At 31.6% G+C, this 23,803-nt stretch overlaps 2 protein-coding genes and 1 pseudogene across 3 annotated transcripts; 1 reads left to right on the top strand and 2 right to left on the bottom strand.

Moving 5' to 3' along the window:
* Positions 1-8,268: 8,268 nt before the first annotated feature.
* LOC100305434 (receptor-like protein kinase) lies at positions 8,269-10,341 on the bottom strand. The gene has a single exon (NM_001248416.1). It carries the CDS (start codon positions 10,339-10,341, stop codon positions 8,269-8,271), a length of 2,073 nt encoding a protein of 690 aa, NP_001235345.1.
* Positions 10,342-14,645: 4,304 nt separating this feature from the next.
* Positions 14,646-18,986, bottom strand: LOC100804435 (probable E3 ubiquitin-protein ligase RHB1A). 2 transcript variants are annotated; one of them, XM_006598890.4, is made up of 5 exons: positions 18,837-18,986; positions 18,099-18,277; positions 15,749-16,121; positions 15,515-15,624; positions 14,646-15,295 (listed from the first exon to the last, which is right to left on the bottom strand). In XM_006598890.4, exons 2-5 carry the CDS (start codon positions 18,267-18,269, stop codon positions 15,266-15,268), a joined length of 684 nt encoding a protein of 227 aa, XP_006598953.1. In that variant the 5' UTR covers positions 18,270-18,277; positions 18,837-18,986; the 3' UTR covers positions 14,646-15,265. The 2 variants fall into 2 exon arrangements, with proteins under 2 accessions (XP_006598953.1, XP_003548668.1); XM_003548620.5 differs by having other exon boundaries at positions 18,099-18,274; positions 18,837-18,982.
* A 1,658-nt stretch (positions 18,987-20,644) lies between these two features.
* Positions 20,645-22,964, top strand: LOC100817077 (pentatricopeptide repeat-containing protein At2g46050, mitochondrial-like; annotated as a pseudogene).
* Positions 22,965-23,803: the final 839 nt, after the last annotated feature.

Here is a 23,803-nt window from a genome sequence, read left to right as displayed (position 1 = left end):
TAAACAATTTTTTAATAAAATATCTATTAGAGAGCAAATTAGTTGAGTTGATTAAAATTAAGACGACATAAATTAATATATTGTTTATATGAACACAATTAGAAATGTTCTTATAAATACAATCAATATCAATGTAAGAATTATATATATATATATATATATATATATATATATATATATATATATATATATATTCACTCAAGTAAAGTGTCTTTTGTGTAATACCCTCATTTTTAATTATTGTTTTGTTTATTTATCTATCTTGCATTTATTTGTGGAAAATTGGACAGGAATCTCAAAATTCTGAGGGATAAAATTAGTTTAGAATAATTCTTAATTGTGATTTATTTCAAACAAAAAAATCTGGACCGAGGAAAAAAAATGATCAAATTATCTTTAAAATACTATATTAGGCCAACATTCATAAAAGTAAGAAAAAGTGGAAAAAATCAATTAGCTTAAAATGATATTTAAATTATTAAATGTAATTTTGAGATTTTTTTTGGAATTATTTGAAATTCTTATGTAAAATAACCAAAATGTCCTTTATTGACAGTAAAAGTTCAACCAATGTTCTTTGACCAATATAAATAATAGAAAATATATTTTTAGGTGAAAATATGTATAAGGTTAAATACATATATATAGTTTTGTAATATTGTAGTTAATTTGAATTATTTTCAATTTTAATAAATTATATTACAAATAATTAAGTAATAAATTAGTATATACAAAGTTTTTTTTTTGCATTATTGTGGAGTTGGAATCATCCACAACAATTCCCTCTGGCAGGTATAAACAATAGTCAAACTATAATCACAAACTTTTATTAAATTAATTTTTCCGTGTTATCAAAATTGGTTCAGACTCACCAATCGGTTCGACTATAAATAAAAAATCTCATTGGTCCAAGCAATGTGTTGGATTAGAAATGCAACTAGCCTGAAAATAATTGGTTATAATTGATCTCGATCAATTTTATAGAGAATCAATGACACACATGTTCATAATAAACCTAATCATCATAACAAAAATCCTTATAGTAATAATGAGTTCTTGTCAAAGGTTTGTCGTTGTTGCTATAAGCTTGTTGGGGCTTGTCTTCATCAATCATCAAAGAGCTAAAATAGATATAGAGAAAGAAAGAAAATAAATAAAGATGTTCACAACCACAATATTTTATTGTCACTCAAACAATTTGAATAAATTAACTATTTTTAAAATGTTTTTATTTTAATAACTTATGATTTTATGAATTTATATATCTTTATATTATTTAGTATTAATGTACTGTTACACTTTATTGTTATTGTGATTTATTATTTGACTTTAGTATGCAGTTAAAATATTAAATTATTATTGTGGTAAGAGTGTTTTTTTGAAATGTATATGTCATTAATAAGTTTTTTGATATTACATTTTTTATTTGTAAATTCTTACAAGTTTATAGGAATTTCTACGAGTTGAATTTATAAAAGTTTTACCAATATACTTAAACTCCTATGTTTGATAACCTATATTTGAATTATCTACATCATGGTAATAAATGTGAGATAAGAACGACATGATATATCTAAGTATTTTTTTTATTTCAATCAGTTAATTAATAAATGAATTAAGAAATTAATTTAAAAATATTATTTAGATAAGAACAAATTTTTCATCCGAGTAATTAATAAATTTCAGCCACGAAAATGTGGGTTATCTATGAGTTTCTCCAACCCTAACGACAATGAGGTTGAGCTTTTTTTAGTTGCCTCTTTTAAACTCATCCCAAATTGCCTTGTTTTTAGCAAAGCAAGGCTATGAATAGTTAAACTCCCCTCCAACTTGCTCTATTGTCTTATATAATTCTAGACTTGCAACCAAGTTGTGAATACAAACTAACAATGCCTTCTTTGAACCTCCCAATTGGTGAAAAAATGCCAAGAAATAATGGTAAAAGCAAAATTAGATGAAATATCCATCAATATTGAATTTAGCATATTACGAGAATATTATGTAATATGGTTAGAGATAAATATAGAATGATGTAATTTAATGTAATTATTGAGTTTTAATATTATACCTAATGAGTGTGTTTGGTATAGTGAAAAGAGAGGGGAGAAAAAAAAAAGTATAAATAAAAAGTTTAACTATAATAAATATAATATAATTTTACATTGTTATCCAATTATAAATTTTTATTGATGTGACTTTTAACATAATTTTATAAAAGTCAACAAACTTATTCTAAATGATAATTTTTAATTAGATAGCAGTATAAAACTATTTTACACTAAAAGTATATAGCCATTTTTCTCATAAATAAATTAATGTTGGCTGTTTTTTAATCATTATGTTATATGATTGATACAAAATATTTATCAATTTTTTTATAGTTAATTTTCAAAAAAAAACTTGGGTAGCTACCTTTATTAAATTTCTTCTCCCAATTATATTTTTGTTCATTCACACAAGATTTAACCAGACTTTTTTTAAGGGGACTAAATTCAATACTATTTAGACTAATAACTTTTTCTTATTCTTAGATGAACGCTTGTTATTTGGCAGGAAGCAAATGAATGAGATTTTTTTTAAGAAATAGAAGGGGCCCACGAAAGTTATCTACACCGAAAAAATGTGAAAATTAACTACACAAGGTTCCCATAATCTATTGGGTTCGTTTGTTTAAGTTTATTTTAAAAATTGTTTTTTAATAAAAAAATTAGTTTATGTTTTTTAATGTGTTTGTCTATATTTTTCTTAAGAAATGATTTTATACTTTTTTTAAGAAACTCATAAAAGGTTTTATCACAGTTTTAGTTTGTTTTTTGTTTAAACAAAATAGTCCATTATGTTATCCCATAATTGATTATCAGAGCTTTCCACGCTGCCTGTGTGTTGTATTATATTTGAGTTGTGTTTTTTGAGAGAAATATTTGAGTTGTCAGTTGTGTTATATATTATTAATAATGACAATTAAATAATAATAATAATGTGTTTTTATTTAATATTTATTTTATTTTATTTTATTTTCTTACTTATTAATCAACTTCAATTTAAATATTTACCTTCTATTTCATTTGATTTTTTCTCAACCAAATAACTTCTATTTTCTTGTTTTCTTTCCTCACTTTTTTACTTTCATTCCTAGAAACTAAATAAAGAAAAGAGATGTCTTGATTTCAACAGCCTTTTCCTTTTTTTCTCTCTCTTTTTTAAGATAATGTCTTTGTCCTTGAAGTTATAGATTTTAGAGTTTATACTTTATTTAAGTAGAGTCCACTTCTAATAATGTTTCTTACCAAATAAATATTGCTTATTTTGCCAAAACAAAATTTATAAGTATGAGATATTATTTTATGAGCAATGTCAACGACAGTTTTTCTTTTTCTGGTAGTATCTTTTCAATACCATATATCTGATAGGTTGATATTAGTTGAAAATCACCAAATTTGGTGGAACTCTCACCCTACCCGTGGATCAATCGACAAATTTTGCGTCATTTGGTTGCATTTTATAGTTTCATTGGTATAGCCAACTGAATATTTTTGTAATTGTAATTAGGACTGAAAAATGAATTGAAATTGTTTCAGCCCGACTCAATTTGATAAGTATTGGTTCAACTCACAGTTTGACTTGAGTTTAGTTTGTTAGCTCAATTTGATATAAAATTATAATTATTTTATATATTTTTATTTATTTTGTACAAAATAAAATTAATTAAAAAGTTAATTACATGAACTTAATAATATAAATATATTATTTAATATGTTTGTGCGAGAGAGTTTTTATTTGTGTAATTACAATTTTATTTTCTAATTAGTTTTTTAGGAATAAATAAATCTAAAATAATATATTTATATTTAGTTGAGTTTTATATAGTTTAAGTTTAGCTTGTAGCAGGATCAATTTTAACTCAAGTTAACTCATTTAGTTTATAGATCAAGTTTAAAGAATTAATTACCAAATTGAGTCTCAAACTAGGTGTTATGAAAACCGTCCCCGTCTTTGACTTAGTCAAAATATTGAATTAGAGGTCTAATTGGTGATCACTTAATTATCCTAGTTGAGTTGATATATATATATATATATATATATATATATATATATATATATATATATATATATATATATATATTAATTTATTTAATAAATATATATAATATATCTAATAAAATATACTCACCTCAAATTATAATTTGTATACTCTAAAATTAAATTTATTGTCATAATTAAATTATAATTATTATATAATCATTTATTATTATAATTTATTTTGTGAATCATTAAATAATTAAGAAAACTCTTATTTTTCATTACTAAATACCAAAGTTAACATATGACCATAAATGAGTTTGGTGAAAATGTATAAAACATGTAAATATTAAATAATAAATTATTAATATGATAATAAATAGCTATTATATATTGTTATCCAGGTTTAAAAAAAATATTATATATTATTCAATAATCAACTATTAACAATTTAACATGTTTTATGAATTATAAATTTTTTAAAAAAACTATTCAACCAAGTCAAAGTGGACCAACTTGATCTAGGTCACTTGATTTTGCCAAACTCGACTCAGCCAAATTGAATTGTTTGTATTTTTAATTTTACACCTTAATGAGACCTATCAAGGTACCAGAGGTCAATGGTTGATCTGATTTTTATAATTATACTTATGTTTAAGTTGGTTTGATTGATTATCAGTAAATTTTGTAAATTATTTAATCTCAAATAAACATGAATAAGTACACAAAAATGTAAAATAATAAAGTTTTAGTTTGAAAAAAAGGAGAAAATTATTTAACAAAAAGCCGTTAAAATTGCTGTTAGGAATAATTAGTAAGAAATATGTAGACAACTGCAAGTCACATATTTTTGTGTGGGGATCTGTAATTTGACAGTTAAACAAAAAATGTTTACATGCAATTCTAAAAGTGGAGGAGATTTGAAAAGGGATTGCAATTTGTAACTGCCAATTAAGAGTAGACAAACAGTACACATCCAACATGGCCAACAAAGATATTCGTAATCACCAAAAACCATACTTATATTTTTTTTCCTTATTCTTATTACGTCATTTTAGAGCTTACATATTTTAGATATTCAGAATTGCAGAGTAGTCTATAGCAACAGTTTCAATTATAGCTGCCGGAGCTGAGGACTCTAAGAAGTATTATGAATGGGAACATGTTCTCTCTTTCATGTGCCTCTTCTATGTCGGTGCCATTGAGGAAATTAAAATTGATTTGTTTTAAATGTCATGACATTTTTAACATCCAAGCTTAAACTATTTTTTTTAATAAAAAAAATCTGTTTAAAAATTCAAAAATCTGTATACCAATTTTTTTTTAAAAGTTAAATAAACAGACCTTAAGTCTCGAAACAAAAACTTAACATGGGTAAGTGATATATTTGATTTAGAAAAGAGACGAGAATAGAAGAAAGAAAGAGAGCATAAAATGAGATGATTTTTTAGATTGCGTCGACGTATATAAAGTGAAAAGTGAAAGGAATATATATATATATATGACATAAATATCCTTAATAAATAATAAAAAAGTATGTAAAATAAAGATAAAATAGTTTTTTTTTATTTCATTATCAAAACATCACCTTTCCTCCTATATTTTTGTGTTAAAAGTAACAAATGAAAGTCACAAGATTAATCTCCTAAAAAAGTAAAATATTAATTAACGGAAAATTCTTCTCGCCATAGATGCTATTTTATTTGCATAGACTAAAATTGAGCCCATGTAATATGATTAAAAAGTTTAAATTACTAGCCACTCAAATGTTAGTTTTCTCCTCTATTCATTTTTCACTTTTGATAGGATGATAAAATATATAGGCCCACATTTTTTTTAATCTTTTCTTTCTTGCTAAAGTGAAACTAGACCGTGAAATTCCATCCTTGACTGTTCCTTCATTTTTAAACATACTCTAAGAGTCTAAGGCATTTCAGATTCTTAGCTAATTTATGACTTATTCAACTAATTTATAAGTTTAACAAAAGTTAGACGGTTTAGCTTTATTTATTTATTGAGTCTAACCCCAGCTCAGCAGCTTCATGTAAGAAAAACATATTTAAATTAACTCGTTTTAATCGTTTAAGGCAAAGTCATTGTTTTTTTTTTGTTAATGTTTAAGGTATAACCTATTTAACCCGTTTCCCACCCAAGAGCCCCATGTGCATGATTCAGCCCAGTATAAGATGCATGCCTTCTTGCTTTGTGTGCCTCATTTTGTGTTTAAGAAAAGCTTGCTAATTAAAAGTATTTTTTTAAAAAAATTATCTATGTATTTATCTTTTTACTTTTTAATACTTTGATATTAAATTCTTTAACAAGTGTCCTTAATTCTTCCTTTCCCAATTCCCGCGTGTCTTTTTTGGCAATAATTATTATCTTTGTTTTTTATTTTTTATTTTCTTATAAGCATTATCTTTGTTTTCTTATCCTCTGAGAATATAGGCAGGATTTTACTAGCAATAATATATACTTGCACTGAAAATGTAACTGCAGCTGTAATTTACAAGACGGTATCCATTTTCTGTTTTACAAAAAGAACACAAACAAAAAAATATTGAGAAATTTGTAGAGAGAGAGTGAGCATCAAAACTACACACTATACAGAAAAGGTCACAACCGAACAAAAATTTTCAGTCAACAAGAGAAGCAACATGCGGTAGCATCTAGTCAAACCTCATTTTCCTCATAATTAGCCAAAGATTTTTTTTTTTTTTTTACAATTAATACTTCTATCATTGATCAGAAAATGCATTAATTACATCAGAGAGGGATCCACAAAAACAATGACTGTAAATGCAAGGTAAACAAAAAATGAAATATAAAACATTTAACAAGTTAATGAATTAAAACAATAAATAAAAGAAGGGCAGCAGTACCATCAATGTAACCATTTAAACAACAATGAACTCCTCCCATCAGCCACCATTTAGAAAAATGTAATTATAAAACTAAGTAACTAATTCATTGGTTGGTCAAATAATACTCTGTAACATCAAAGGAAAAAAAGAATTATTCAGTTAAGTATCAGGTAAACAACCTTAGAAAGATTTTATTTCTTTGTCAGCTGTCACCAACTAGAGATACCTTCAGTCAGCAATAACTAGTATTCCACATCTAAGCTAGAATTGCATTTTTCTTTCCCATCTTTAACAGCAAACGTGCTTGCTGTGATTTTGCTATGGCATGAAAAGGAGGGTGCATGGTTCTTCTCAGGTAAATTTTCTTGTTAACTATAAAAGGAAGCGTGGAAAAAACAAATCCAATACAAAATAGTACTTGACCTTTCTGGTCTAATTCTTCTAGAATGTCAAAATGTAATACATTCAAAGCAAATAGCTGTCCGGCAGTGAGTGAAAAGCTATTAAATCACAAAATATTATAAGAAATTGAAGTTATTTTTAATAAAGGAATAACACCAATGACCAATGACAACCAAAAAGGCAGCACCCACGAAAACAAATACCAAAGTGCTGGATAATTAGAGAGATAGTTTGCCAAAAAAGAAAAAAATGCTTATGCGTTGAGTTTCTAATTATGGGAACATTTTCAGACACCAACTGGGATGCCACAAATTGGCTAGTGATTATTGATTAATAATATAATCAATCGCAAAAACAACATGCATTTGATAATTCAGACCTAACATGATGACAATTCAAGGCGCTGTAAATGATAAAACAGGATGATGGACGCTGTTCTTTGTATAGTTGATTCTGAGAAACCATATTAGTTGTTACCGATTCCAATACCACATAACTTGCAACTTATATTACACAGCTTGTAACAAGTCAAGCTTATTTTATTGCAAAATCCACTGCTGTAGCACGCAACTGGGGTAGTAAAGCAGCTAATAGATTTGGACAATTTTACAATGCAAAACGATTTTTTAACAAAACCACTTCAATTTTTTGTTCAAATATTTCTTTTACTCTTATCAGTGAGGTGGGATCAAAATTGAATCATTGTCATTGCTTTTGTCGTAATTACATTACAAGTTAAAAATAAACATGTTAAACACACACGTATATATAAAGTTAATATTTCATTCATTTGGAAGAAGAATATTTGAATTAAGAAGCTCAGTAAACCACTCTTCCAAGTTCCAACATCCTGAAGGCAACTAATTTACATCCACATCAAATGTTACTTGTTTTTCCCCATCCTCTCCTTGGAGAGAAAAAAAAGGGGAGAGAAGGGGTGCTTACTAAGTTACATCTCTATAATCTGGATAATCCCAGAACTTTGTTATCGAACACTAACATTGACATTCACATCCAAAGGAGAAAAAACATTCCCTGTATATGATTCAGAATCAGCAGTTGACACTTCCAAGTCGCCATCAGATAAGCTTCCACCAGTAGACGACGCACCATTGCCTGAATCAGCCTTCACCCCATGAAAGGAATCCCCAGTAACCAGCGCTTGAAGCAACTTGGGTGGTGGAGGAACACTCACCTCCACCAACCCTTCCAACATCTTCACCACCATACCCATTGTAGGTCTCATTGCCTCATCATCTTGAATGCACCAAACTGCAACCAAAGCAACCCTCCTAGCCTCCTCAATGTTATACGCATTCCCAAGCCTCTTATCCATCACATCACTCACATTCCCCTCGATTATCCTCTGCGCGGCCCATGGCGGGAAGAACCACTTCCCTCCCATCTCATCACCACTCTCTCCACCACCTCCTCCTCCTCCAGCAGACAGAGGCGCCTCCACATTCCTCCGACCGCCAATTAGCTCCAGCAACGTCATTCCATAGCTGTAAACATCCGCCTTGGTGGTAATCGCCACTCCGGAAATCCACTCTGGCGCAACATACCCCCACGTCCCCCTCATGGTCACCAACACCCTGCTGAAGTCTCTCCCGATGAGCTTTGCCAGCCCGAAATCCGAAACCTTGGCAGTGAAATCCCCATCCAAAAGAATGTTCTCGGGCTTGATATCACAATGTATGATGCAACACCTACACTCCTCATGTAAATAAGCAATCCCCTTAGCAGTCCCAACAGCAACCCTAAACCTAACATCCCAACTCAAACAAGGCCCTTCCTTTCTCAAATAAACATTAAGGGCACCGTTCTGCATATACTCATAAACCAAAAGCCTATGAGAATTCTCAGAGCAAAACCCTCTCAGCCTCACAAGATTCACATGCTGAATGTTCCCAATTGTGGACACCTCAGCCCTGAACTCCTTCTCCCCACCCCCCGGCCTCTCCAACCTCTTCACCGCCACAACCGAAGCATCACTCAACTCCCCTTGAAACACAGTCCCAAACCCTCCATGCCCAACCTTCTCCGAAAACCCGCGCGTCGCCAACTGAAGCTCCTTGTAAGAAAACACCTTCAAATTCAACACAGGCACAAACCCATCTTCCTCCTCCTCCTCCAACCCCTTTCTTCCACCACCCCTCTTCTTCTTCACCATCACCAACAAAGCCATCACCACCACCCCCAAAACCACAACAACTCCAATCACAACCCCACTCAAAACCTTCCTATCAAACACCTTCTTCCTCCCACCAGATCCCCCCTTTGGAACCCTAACATAAAAACCCCCACTTTCACCACCACCAGTCAAATTCTGAAAATCCGAAAGCAACCCATAAAAATTCCTACACACCCCACTCCCTTCGTCAAAACTCAACCCAACACACCCACAATCCCTCAAACACTCCCCCTCACAAAAGCTTCTAGATTTCCCCTTGATCAAACTCACATTCCCAAACCCAAACCTCACATCCCCCAGATCTCGAAACCCATCACTCCCATCACACCCCGCGTCCCCACGGTAACACCCTTTCGAATAATCACCAGAACCCCACCCATCACCATCCAGAGGCTCAAACCCACTGACACACTCACACAGCTTCGAAGTTTCTCCAATGCAAACTCCGAACCTTCCGCAGAGTCCGCGAACCTGGCAAACGGGTTCGGGCATGGACCAAAACATTTTCCAGGAGCCTGCTTGGTTGTTCCACGTGTACTGCCGGATTTGTCCGAACGGCTCCACACGGAACATCGTCGGAGGTTGGGTTCCGGTCTCCGACGCGCGTTCGGAGAATCCAAACTCCGCGGCGGGGGAGAAAGGGGAGAGAAAGTGGAAGCTGTATAAGTAAGGGATGGACATTTCGGGGATGTTGAGGAATTTTCCGTCGGTCCAGTTTCCGGTGGACCAGTAAGAAACGGTGTCGTTAAAGACGAGCTCGAATTCGCCAAAGAACGGTGGCTTTAGCCGCAGAGAGTAGAGTCCTGGAGTCGGGTCGGTTTGGGTTCGCCAGGAGGTAAGAGAGTTGAAGCGAGTTAGGTTCATGCCGGGGAGCCACGTGTCGGTGGGGGAATCGAAGCTCTGCCATAGAACGAGGCCGTTGGGGGCAGAGAGGATTAGGTTACCGGAGTCGAGAAGCTTGAGGGAGAGGTTTGATGAGGTGTTGAAGGTGGGGGCGGTGCTCCAGAGAGTGGTGTTGGAGTGGGTTAGGATCAATGAACCGGTTTGGGTTAAGTGGAGGATTGAACCGGTTTGGGTTGGGGAAGGGTGGAGGCGGTTGGCGACCCAGGTGGTGTTGGGGAAGGGGAGGGAGGTGTGGCGGATGGCGAGGTAGAAGGAAAAGGAGAAGGAGAAGAGGCCCAATTGGAAGGTGTTGTTGGGGCTCTTGAGAGTGGTATTGCCTTGGAGGATTATGGTGGTGCTTGAGGAAGTGGAAGAAGAGAAAATGAGAATGAGAAGGAAGAAAAGAGACAAGGACATTGTTTTGTTTTATGGAGGAAATGGAATTGCATGTCTTAAGGCCCATAATGTCATCATGTCATGCATTGAGATAATCATGATTAATAGGAAGATTAAATTAAAGTCTCCTTTTATGGGGCAACTAATAAATCTTCATTAACAATTTAGCTGTTTCTTGATAACCAATACTTTTTAGACACACTAGCTGATTCGGATTGTTTAGTTATTTTTAGTAACTTGATATTTAATATATGATGATGCTTTCTTTTTTTTTTTTAATAAGGATATTTTCTATAACTTAAAAGTGGAAAGATTAATTCTCTTTTGATATAAAGATTATAAATGTGAATTTTATTTTTAAATATCTTTTTCAAATTCACGATAAAAAGGTAAACCATAATCAGAAAATTTAAAGGATTTAATTAATTGTCAATTGCGCCAAACTTCATCATTGAGCAATATTTATTACGTAATGTTTCAGAATAATTAACATTTCAGAGCGTTCAATTAATTTAAAGAGAGTCGCGTATACGTGAATGTTTGGTTTAAATAATGATATTTTGCCATTTGAAAAGCTGAATCCGACAATGCATGAAAATTATAACATAAACCTTATTGGAATAAAACTTAAAAAATAAAAAAACAAAGAAATAAAAAGGCAAGGGGTGAAGGAAAATGCAGAGAAGAGGGTGATTTGGGAAGAAGACAAATTGGAGTGAAACGGTGGTGGCAGACAAATGCTCTGAAGTCCACTCATCAAGTTATCTATTTTCAACGTAGGAATGGAAAAAATAATTAAAATAAGGCTTTTTGAGGAAAAAAATAACACTTCTTTTTATGAAATGAAATATCTAGTTTTTTATTTATAAGTAAAAAAAGGATAAAATAATAGCACGCAGAGGGAAAGGGGACCATTAAAATATGGGAAAGAAACAAGTGAAAGAATTGACAAGCATGTTAAACCCAAAGATATAAATTTATGACGGATTGATGATATAAATTTTTTATATTATCAGTGTATAATTTTTTTCTTATTTAAAACTATTTTTCAGAAATTATTAAAATAAATTGAACGCCAAAATAACTAGCCGAAACTTATACTAATTAATTAGTGTAATACACCGTCTAGTCATGTCATATATCTATTTTTCTATTTATATTATGTTAATTTAAGCAAAATTAAACTTTAATTTTTTAAGTAAGTTTTATATTTTAATTTTGTAGCTAAAGACAAAGACATCATTAAAGTGATAAACAAAATTCTCAATAGATATTAATAAAAGAATATTGACAAATAAAATTTCGCAACATGATAAGAATTTTTTTTCCTAATCTGCAACCTTTCTTCATTTATTGTTGTGTGCTTCTCTGGAGCTTTGGTGATTTCCACCAAAGTTATCTCTTTTAACTTCTTTTAAAAAAGTTAATTTCATTGTAGAGTATTAATAAATTATTAATTTGATTGATATTAGATTCAATTTTGTTAAATAAGATCTTATATTTGAGTTTAAATAAAAAAACATAATTAAAAAAAAATATTTCACACTAATATCATCAATATCATGCAAAAAAAAAATTATATAGTTAATATGTTAGAGTTTGAGCCTGATGAACCGCACAAACACAAAGTGGCCTTGTACTCCCAACCTTGTAGCCTGTAGCTTCTGGAGCTTTTCAAATATGGAATATTCCCATGTATTGTAAAAGATTGCATTGTACATTTGTACTATTGTGTAAATTTTCAATTTACCATATGTTATTTTTTATTCGAATTAGAATTTTATGCATTAACTCAATTTAATTTATATTTTTTTTATATATTTGAACTGTTTAAAATTTGAGTATTTCTTATATTTTTGTTTTTACCGTATAATAGTTTCTATGTCAATAAAAATTGTTCATAAATACTTTTTTTTATAATTTTAAGTTAACGTAAAATTTAATACTTTTTAAACAAAATATTTGCAATAAAACATTGTAATTAATTATATATTTTATGTACCAAAAGGTAGATATATAATTATATACTGTTTTTTTAAATAATAAAGTTATGTACATTAAATTATGAATAATATTTTAATTTAATTGGAATATGTAATTCTATTTTAACTTTTCAATGCATTTAAAAGTATTGAGTATAAAAAATTAGTTATATTATTTTAAAAAAATAATTTTATTTGCAATTTTCACTAGGTGTAAGTTATTGCCACCAAAGTCCAACTCAACCAACCACTCCAAGGAGGTCCACTCAGAGATTGTTAGTACAATTATATGTATTTTTTGTAGGGAAGTCAATCAATTCAGGGTTTGACTTATGTATGTAAAATTTGTTTGTTTTCCCATAGTTGCTACAAATTCATTGAAAGTTGTTTTATGGCTGCTAATTCTAGCTTCGCTAACAGTTGAAGGGTTTGATTACGACTTTGAATTTCACTCGTCATTTTATTTTTTTCAAAGTTTTGCCCCACATTATTTTGGAAAAATGGTTTTAATGATAATATATATGCTCATTAAAGAAGAAAGCCAAGAAGAAAAATTGCTGTTATTCGGCATGCTTATCAATCAATTAAAATTTTATGATCAAAACGTCATCATGAGGTTTTAATATTTTATGATCAAAACATCATCATGAGATTTATTTTTGACAATCTCTACTTTTTTGTCTTTTATTTTATTTTCTTAGCCAATCAAAACAAGTTATTGTACCCCATGGTTGTCAAGATTTGCGACTCCTATGTGGGCTAGAGCTTATAATTCCAGCAACTACTAAGGTGTCCTCGATTCCTATTTCTAAAAATTACTTTTTTGTTTTTAATAAGAGAACTTTCTTAAAGCTTTTTTTTTTCAGTTTCTAACATAAAAAATACATTTCTAAGTAATTTTACCTTTTGGTTTAATATGTTTTTTAATTCATGTAAAATAATATCTCTTCATTTTAGTCCCTATAAAATTTTACAAGACCTTTTAGTCCCTATAAAATTTTACAAGACCTTTTAGTCCCTGTATTTTCATCTGTTAACAATACAGTTCTCGTTATTAACTTGGGTTGCGGATGTGAAAATTTTTGTGAGCACTTTCAAGACTTTAATCCTATTAAATCATAATTTTAATAAAGATAAATACTTTTTTTTTATAAAAAAAAATCGATTTAACCACAAGAACTATATTGCTAACAAAGAAAAATATAGGAATTAAAAAGTACTCGTAAGATTTTATAAGAACTAAAGTGAAAAATATGTTATGTTACAAGTCAAACATATTAAACCATTTTTAGTTTCCTAATGTTAGTTTTGTATTACTCATTCTTTTTTGCACTGTTTCTCATCTTCACCCACTCCTACTCTAAATTGTTTTTTTTGAAAATTATTTTATAAATAATTTCTTAAAACTCAAAAATAAAAAACACAATCAAACACACCATAACATTTATTACTTCAATGATGGATCATCCAGTACTGCCATCATCCGTTACACTTCTGTTTAGAACAGTTTTCTTTTATCATATGTTACAATAGTCAATAAAGGTAGGCAGAGTAGGGAAGTTCACAGTACTAAACAAGGGAAAGAGGTCTCTATCAATAATCAATGGTTAAATGGAAATGCTGTATGGCTTTGATTTGATACAATCAACATTTGAGTTTGGAAATTAGGGTAGGGAGGCATTAATGGTACCATTGACATGTTGAACTTATTGTGCTATTTGTTTAATTCACTCACTCACGTGCAGTTTTTGGAGTTTAGACTTTAGACTAAGCCAAACTATCCATACACATGTGCACAGAAAGACAACTGGAAAAACCAGAATAGTAGAATGTGTAATAGCTCTTGCTTACTCTTCTACAGCATCCAACTTCCACCATAGGAAAACAACAAATTTTGAGATCACTGTCAAACAGCAAAACCAGCAGAATCTACACTGATTAACAATGTTCACAATAACCCCTTTTTGCCACCAAGCAGAAGAGATTTCAATTTAAAACAAAGGGGTCCAGTGTATACAACAAAAGAAGGGATCCCCAACAACATCCACCACGATATATACATTGAAAATGTGGCAAAATGTAAAGCAGACTTGATTTACAAGACCAGTATGCATTTTTTTTTCCTCTCAGAAAATAACATAGAAAAACAAATAAATATTGAGAAATTTGTACAAGAAAATGGAGAGAGAGCAGCAAAGCGACATGGGGGTGGGGAAGGAGGGGAAGCCATTCTGGGAACATGAGTTTCTTCTTGAGAAAAGCTTCACTCTTTCACTTTGATAATAGGTGAGTTCTGACATGAGAAATTGCACTCAGAGACATGTAATGTGGTGTAGCATTCTGTCAAAACCTTCTCATTCTTCTTCTCACATATTGTACACACAATGAATGGGTCCATTAAAACAAGAGCTTTTAAATGCTCTAGGAATTGAAAATGAATTTGTACTATCTTCAAACCAGCTATCAAACAATTAGTTTTCATCTATCTTTCACGCATTTAGCAAGCTCTTCTTTTTTAAACAACAGAACTAGTTCAATGTCTGGTCAAATATCATCTCCTGTAACATCAGAAGGAAAAAGTATTTCACAACAGCTCAGCATAATTGGTAAACAAGATAAAAATGCTAAGAAAGATGGTATTCTTATTGTCAACAATAACCAATAATACACATTAATTAGTAGGAACTGGTGGAGTTCATTAAAACAAAATGCATAAAAGTAAACCACCCTCTTTTCATTATATATAGTTAAGAAGGAATTGATGAAGAAAGCCAAACCTGATTGCATATAGGACAGGAATCACTTCTTTCCATCCACTCAAGAATGCAAGACAGGTGAAAGTGGTGTTCACATTTTGTCAGAGTTTTAGGATTCTCAACATCATATTCTGCATTAAAAATTTTAAAAGAAAAATATCAAAGGACAGTTTCCAGAGATAGTCAGAACTTATTGGTCCTGATCCCTCAACTGAAACATGGAAAATCTGACTTTAAAAGATAATTTCTACGGACCATCAAGACAAATTGGACAGCCGTCCTCTTCTTCTGTTACTAATGCATGAAATTCTTTAGATTTTGACAATTCAGCCTTGCTTGGAGATATAGGTGCTGAATTAGCTTTAGCTTTACAGTCAGATTCTTCAAGATCATCGCATGTAATTAATGTTTCAAAGCTACTACCACTAACTGTTACTCTGCCTGATTCAGAATCTGTTGATGCTGGACCTCCCAGGACCATATCATAAGGTGGAGGTGCGGGAGGGGACTGGTATGTATCAGGTGTGGAAGTTTCCAGGTTCAAGCCTACCAGCAATCCAGTAGTGAGGGACATAGCCCTACCATCATTAGATGTTAAAGACTCACGCTCTTCTAAAGTTGGTGGGCACTGAAAACAGGAGTATTTTAGATATTGTATCATATGTTATTATGTTATGCCATCGTCAAAAACACTTGACAAGGAAGCATATTATTTTTCATCATTTCATGAAGAACTTGATTTCAAAGAGAACAATGAGAACAATCAAGTTAAACTAAAACTCAGCCACCTTTACATCTGACATCTCCCACGGAACCATTCATACATGGGGAAATGCTGCAGAATTTCTCTTACTTAAGGTTATAGAGAGAAGAAGCCACGGATACTATGGAAAGAGTTAAAAATTGCATTGAGTCCATGTAGAACACTTTTGTTTAAGCTCCTAAGAATTCTTTGCGAATTGCAAAATAACAATGAAGTTGCTTGTTCATACTCATTCTTCTCAACATACCATTACCAATAGCCAAGTCCAATCCTAGAAATTATCAATATGAAGGCAGCTGTGGATTTTATTTCACTTTCTTGCCATTAATCTTTGTAAGAAATTAAAAGAAATATTGAAACAGGACTCATTTAAATAATAAAAAGGGAGAAAAGATATGGATCTTTACTAATCTTTCATTAATTTGCATCCTATCACAACTTCCCCCACCTTTCAAGGTGCAGCTTTCCAAAATTCATTTCAAACATGAGCGAATGATGAACTAAATTTCTGTCAATTCCATAACATTGTTCATTGCTCAAGTTTCTTCCATCACCGTCATCCCTTCAAGCAATGGCTGCTAAGGAAACTTTTTGATCTTTCAATTAAGTGACAACATAACACCAAGGATTATCCTTCTATATGCTTCCCAGTCTTGAGTAAGCTATTTAGTCAAATTTAACTACTGATTGTCACTTCACTGATCTATGAGAAAATTAAGAAAGAGGAAATAAAAATAGAACAGGTGCAAAGTCTATATATTATCTGGCAGCAACTTTGATGCATGCCTGCATTTAAGAAAATTAGTCATAATCACACCCATTATATGAGACTTAATGCAACATGAAAATAGTGATTTTTGCAAATAAAATATTGCAGAGGTCACATGTGGTTGATATGGGTGATCACCAATAGCAGCCATTTTGAGGCATTTTAACAGCAAGTTGACAATGAAATAGTTTGATTTTCCCTTCATATGACAGTGATAACAAGCATAGAGCGGTGAAGCTGTTTGGAAGTAAAAACTAAGATTGCAGGAGGACTGGAGTAGTAACAGATTCATTTGATTGAACTTGAACTATTATATTATCTTTGATTTCCCTTGACTTATTACGTAAATAGATTCCTAAATGTTTTTATTGAAGAGGACAACTTACTAGATGAAATCTGGTACTTAATGAACCTTCAATATTCAATATTATTTATAATTAAATCTACCACATATTTTAATGGACCAACTTTTTTTTTTTCCGGGAGTTAGTAAGCATGTTTAATGGAGTGACTGATAGCAACTGTTTTGATTTTTTGTAAGTAACTTAGTATATATTTGCATGAAAGATGGGGAACAAGTGAGAGTATTCTTGGCCGACCTGCTTGTTATTATTTGATTTGATGCAGGGACCCATCCGAGTCTTTTGCAATTGGTACAACAAAAAAATATGTAAGTTCCTATGGATGAAACTTACTAACAAAAACAGTAAGAGAAGAAATTATACTGGGTTTGAAGCTCTTTCAGTATTTCTCTTTGGTTTGTCAGAAACAGTAAGTACCTTTTTTTTTTACCTGTTTTGGTTGTTGTCTGAAGTCACAAGGGGGCTCATTTATTAGCAGAAGGAAAAGAACTAAAGGAGAATACAATATAGATGAACTGAGAAGTACTGAAGTACCACTTAGAATCAATACACTACACGCACTATTTCCCATCATTAATTAATCTATTTTATTCAGAATGGTTAAGGGCTTCATAGCAAGAACTAATAGCAAGGTTATTACATTCATGCTTATAATTTATAAGCAACCATATATGCTACAAATCAAGTAAGAGAGGACAGAAAACTACTAACATAGTAATACACTGGTGTTCCATGCAGGTGAGGTTTCCTGGCAGAACAACAGCAACCTCCCATTTTCCAGCAGTCCTTTTCTGTTAAATAATCAAACCTACCAGTGATATTGTCATTCTCTTTGGTTATGTGGGATCGAAAAAGGATCAGTCGCCACCAAACTTTATGCATTCATTCTGCTACAACAAATCAAAGAAGAGTACATACAAATATGTTTCACATTAGAAACAAACTTATATATCCCATAGGGCCATAAAATCAATGACAACTTAAAATCATGCATACAACACAAAGTGAAACAATCAATTACACAGTTGTAAAACAGCCAAGCCCTTCTTCATCTTGAGAAATAAATAACATCACAACAAATTGCATACAGTCTTTATTACACATGATAGATTATAGTACTGTTACAAAAAAGTCACAAATGCCTTAACCTAATTCATGATCATCCCAATCACATTAACCTAATTCATGATCATCCCAATCACATGTTACAACACAATTAGCATACAAAGTTCAACAAAAAACAAACTTTCCATTCAACAAACCAATCCACACAGTCAACAAGAATGCAGCAGCAACAAAAGAACGAAGTCAGATTCATCACCAGACACAACAAAACAGAGCAAACACCATGGCCCAGAAGAGTACCCAAAACCCATTTGAATCAAAATTGATGGCATAAACAAACAGTTCTTTCAATTTTTTTTGTTTAGGGAATGTAAAAAAAAGTACCTTTTGGAAAGGGGAAAATGGGAAATGGGTTCCACGAAAAGGGAGAGAGGGAGGGGAGGTTGTGAAATTAAGAAGTTCGATTATGTGTACATAGGTTAAGGTTGGTAGTTACACAGTACTTTTGATGTTACTGTGTTATTGTGTTGGTGGGGTTGTGCACGGTGTTACGCGCTCCACTCGTTTCGGTGTCATAAGGAACTTTGTCGTTTTTTGGCTTTGGAATTTGTGAGTGTTAACTTCATCACTAAAGTCAACTCAATTACTTCATCAACAGATTTATTATAAATATATATAATACAATTTCAATATAAATATAATTTTTTACTCAATAGTTATTTTTATATTTTTTTGATAGAGAAGTTTAAGAATTCGTTCAGTACAGACAAAAAAAAGTAAATTAAAATAAATTTTTTGAATTAAAATAAAATGTAAAAATATGAATCTCATATCAATTTATTATTCATTTATCTTTTTTTAAAATTTTATTTCTCTTCATACGAAGATAACTTAAAATGTAAAAATATGACAAACTTCAAGATTTATATATTCATATACTTATAAATTATTCATCAAGCATAATTTTTAAATTACATAGGTTATAAAAATTGAATTCACCATCTAATGAGATATGAATTTTTTCCTTACCTTTCATAATTATTTTTATGAGTTCAATTGTTATTCACCTGCATACAGTGATAATTTTATAATAGCGTGTTGGAACGGTGTAGTGTAGAGTGTAGACCCACATTCTTATCAACACAATGATATTAAAGAGTATAAAACAATGTTCAAGTCACTGTATATATAACAAACAAAGAATTTATTAGGATTCTAAAGATTTCAAGCATTCATTTTATTGTTTGATGAATTATAGCAATTCAAGATTTTTGAAACCTTACAATAATTTTTCTCTCCGTATCAGTTATCATCTGTCTTTATTTGCATTATATATGGGGATGGCAACCAGTTGGATAAAAATTGGCCCGCCTCTGAAAATTTAGATTCAATTACCCTTTTTCTTTTCTTTTCTGGAAGTCAGGAAAACTAGCCTCCTCTCACACTCATGTCCTTTATTTTGGGTACAATTATAATATATTAAACATATTCTCTGTCAAATAATATATATAAAAAATAATATTTAATTTTTAATAAAATAAAATAGTTTAAAAACCAAATTATATTCTTATCATAAATATAAAATTTCAGCTTTATAATTTGTATATTTTAAGAGTAAGAAGTTTCTATATTGTTTTATCAGAATGTATAATAAGTTAATTACATATTATAATAATTACCTTAAAAATTATATTAATAATTTTTTATTACACTCACAAATCTTAATACATAGAAATTAAACTCATTTTAATTTCAATAAAAATGAAATTCAATTTAGGTTATTTCAACACGTAAAAAGAAGATCGATAGAAACTCGATTTGGACAATAATTACATTGCAAATTAATCTTACTTATAAGTAAAACTATTAAGAAAATTTCAGTTACTTTTTTTTATTAAGGAATTATTTAGAAGTTAATGATTTATTTATGAACATAATTACAATATACATAATAGAACTAAGCTTTGTTTATTCATGTAATCAATCACATTAATAAAAAAAAGCTTAATAATTGTTATAAAAGGGGAAAAAGAAACAGAAATATAAACATATTCATTCCACTATGTTTTGTTCCAACCAAGTCTAGAATAATATTCAATGTAATGAAAAGAAATCAAATCTCAATAACGGTTGTTAACTTAACTGTAAGCATTTTATCTCACCAGTAATCACAACTCTGAAAGACCAAATCTTGTTTCTTAGACAACTTCATTGTTGTTTGAGTCTAGACTCCACATTTGAAACATCAACCGTTAAACCTTTGGCCAAATCTCTAACATGAAAAATTCTAAGTGTTAACTGTGTTTAGCTTCTTATGATCTCATCCTATGCTCTGCAAATTCCATTTCAAAAAGCAGCTTCTTTTCCCTCTAACCCCTTGTTCATTTGTCACTCAATGCACCCATTCATGGAGCATAATCAGAGCTTCAGTGCCCGTTCCTGAAGAAACCCATTTCAGGGACCCTCACATTGTTCACTTGTTTTGTGCCAATGCCCTCAAAGTTTCTGCCAGAAGGGCCCTTCTCCCTGAAGGAAAACAGCTACATGCTCATTTGATAAAGTTTGGATTTTGCCATGTTCTGTCCCTGCAAAATCAGATTTTGGGTGTTTATCTTAAGTGTATGGAAGCTGAAGATGTGGAGAAACTGTTTAAGGAATTGCCTTTGAGAAATGTGGTGTCATGGAATATTTTGATTCACGGTATTGTTGGATGTGGCAATGCAATTGAAAATTACTCAAATCGACAACTGTGTTTTTCTTATTTTAAAAGGATGTTGTTGGAAACAGTGGTTCCGGATGGTACAACTTTTAATGGTCTTATTGGTGTTTGTGTTAAGTTTCATGATATTGCCATGGGTTTCCAGTTGCATTGTTTTGCAGTGAAATTCGGATTAGATTTGGATTGTTTTGTGGAGAGTGTTCTTGTTGATTTATATGCAAAATGTGGATTAGTTGAGAATGCTAAAAGGGCTTTTCATGTTGTTCCACGTCGAGATTTGGTTATGTGGAATGTGATGATTTCTTGCTATGCATTGAATTGGTTACCAGAAGAAGCTTTTGGCATGTTCAACTTGATGCGATTGGGTGGTGCAAATGGGGATGAGTTCACTTTTAGCAGCCTGCTTAGTATATGTGATACCTTGGAATATTATGATTTTGGAAAACAGGTTCACAGTATTATTCTAAGACAGTCATTTGATTCAGATGTTTTAGTGGCTAGTGCATTGATCAACATGTATGCGAAAAATGAAAATATAATTGATGCATGCAATCTATTTGATAGGATGGTGATTCGAAATGTTGTGGCGTGGAACACCATTATTGTTGGGTGTGGGAATTGTGGAGAAGGGAATGATGTTATGAAGCTTCTCAGAGAGATGCTTCGCGAAGGGTTTTTTCCCGATGAACTGACCATTACCAGCATTATCAGTTCATGCGGCTATGCTTCTGCCATTACTGAAACAATGGAAGCTCATGTTTTTGTAGTTAAATCATCATTTCAAGAATTTTCATCTGTTGCTAACTCTTTGATTAGTGCGTACTCCAAGTGTGGTAGTATCACTAGTGCATGTAAATGCTTCAGATTAACTAGAGAACCTGACCTTGTTACATGGACTTCATTGATAAATGCATATGCATTCCATGGTCTTGCCAAAGAAGCAATTGAAGTGTTTGAGAAGATGCTATCTTGTGGAGTAATTCCGGATCGAATTTCCTTTCTTGGTGTTTTCTCTGCTTGTTCTCATTGTGGCCTTGTGACTAAGGGACTTCACTACTTTAACTTGATGACCAGTGTGTATAAGATTGTTCCTGATTCAGGTCAGTATACCTGCCTTGTTGACCTTCTTGGACGACGAGGTCTTATAAATGAGGCTTTTGAATTCTTGAGGTCAATGCCAATGGAAGCTGAATCAAATACATTAGGAGCATTCATTGGATCCTGCAATCTACATGAAAATATAGGAATGGCTAAATGGGCTGCAGAAAAGCTGTTCATCAAAGAACCAGAGAAGAATGTAAACTATGCGGTCATGTCTAACATTTATGCTTCCCATAGACATTAGTATGATGTGGAAGGAGTTCGAAGAATGATGGGGAACAAGTGTGATGCAAGAGTCCCGGGTTGCAGCTGGATAGAGATTAGTAATCAAGTTCATTCATTTGTATCCAATGATAAGACACACCTTAAAGCTTTAGAAATGTATGCTACATTGAAAATGCTGCTCTGGCCAATGAAGGAAAAAAGTGGTATGAATTCGTGAAGGATACATCAGTCTATGATCTACGTAGTGTGCACTTGCATGGATTATCCAATTGAACAAAATTTAAATGCAGTTCTTTACATGTTTTTGGTGTTGTTCTCCTATTAAAATTCAAAGTTTTACTTTGGTAATCTGTGTATTAAAAATTTACATTAAAGACCAACATATGTTACTGAAGTGAAACTACAATTTTGATTGGAGAACAGTACTAAAGTACATAAAGAACATCTAAGTAACCTTTCCTTCGAAGGTGGGCACCTAAACCTTAAGTGGTGGTTTAGAATTTGGATATCAATGTTGATGTTTGAACTAACATGTTAAACAAACGTTCCATCCATAGTTATTTCTTGTTATGAGTAGAGCAATATCCAGAGTTTTTTGCATCTAATGTCAAATTTGAACTGCAGGTATTATTTTTCTAAGCTACAATTAAGACCATGATAATCTACATCATTGTGCCTAGCAGAAGTTATCTGTGAGATCTATGATAGTCAACTTCTCGCCTGCAGAAAACAGTCAATTAACTTCTAATTAAAGATACATGTTGTTGATGTGATTAAACATTTTTTTTTTCAAAAAAAAACTTGTGGGCCGGCCCATTGATCCATGGCCCGTAAAGGACTGAGTTTGGCAAAAAAATTAACTAACTGCAATTAATTTGACTCAACTTAACCTGAGGTGTTTATTCAAATCTATCTTCTTGTAATGTGAGCTAGCACACGGAAGAAGATTATGCTTGGCAAAAATTACAACATTTGGTATTGAAAAACACATGGTTTGTTCACTTTGTTGACTTCTTAATTAGCACCCGCAAAGGAAGAAAAATGGTAGCAGCCGTTTTTACTTTTCAAGCCAACAAAGCCTAATTTAAAATGCTTCAACACGATTGAACTTGGAATGTCTACATTATCAACCAACAACCTAGAAAATTAAACGTTAACCACCTCCAAATTGAACACAGCTTCAATCAATCATAAAGAGGAGCGAAATTTGATCTATGAAATTAGTAATCATTTGTATGTTTAAGATGGTACACAAGGCGCTTGAGTAAAAGGAAGAAAAAATTCCCTTTAGGTTCAAATTCCCTTT

Source organism: Glycine max, chromosome 16 (assembly GCF_000004515.6).
Source record: "Glycine max cultivar Williams 82 chromosome 16, Glycine_max_v4.0, whole genome shotgun sequence".
Taxonomy (NCBI): domain Eukaryota; kingdom Viridiplantae; phylum Streptophyta; class Magnoliopsida; order Fabales; family Fabaceae; genus Glycine; species Glycine max.
Note: the sequence above shows the minus strand (reverse complement) of the source record. Positions and strands in the feature narration are given on the sequence as shown.

Coding starts and splice junctions, on each gene's coding strand:
- LOC100305434 (NM_001248416.1), bottom strand. CDS start 10,341: ATGAACCTAACTCGCTTCAACTCTCTTACCTCCTGGCGAACCCAAACC.
- LOC100804435 (XM_006598890.4), bottom strand. CDS start 18,269: ATGCATAAAGTTTGGTGGCGACTGATCCTTTTTCGATCCCACATAACC. Junction 16,122..18,098: donor GAACACCAGTGTATTACTAT/GTTAGTAGTTTT, acceptor TCCTGTTTTCAG/TGCCCACCAACTTTAGAAGA. Junction 15,296..15,514: donor CCTGTCCTATATGCAATCAG/GTTTGGCTTTCT, acceptor CTGATGTTACAG/GAGATGATATTTGACCAGAC.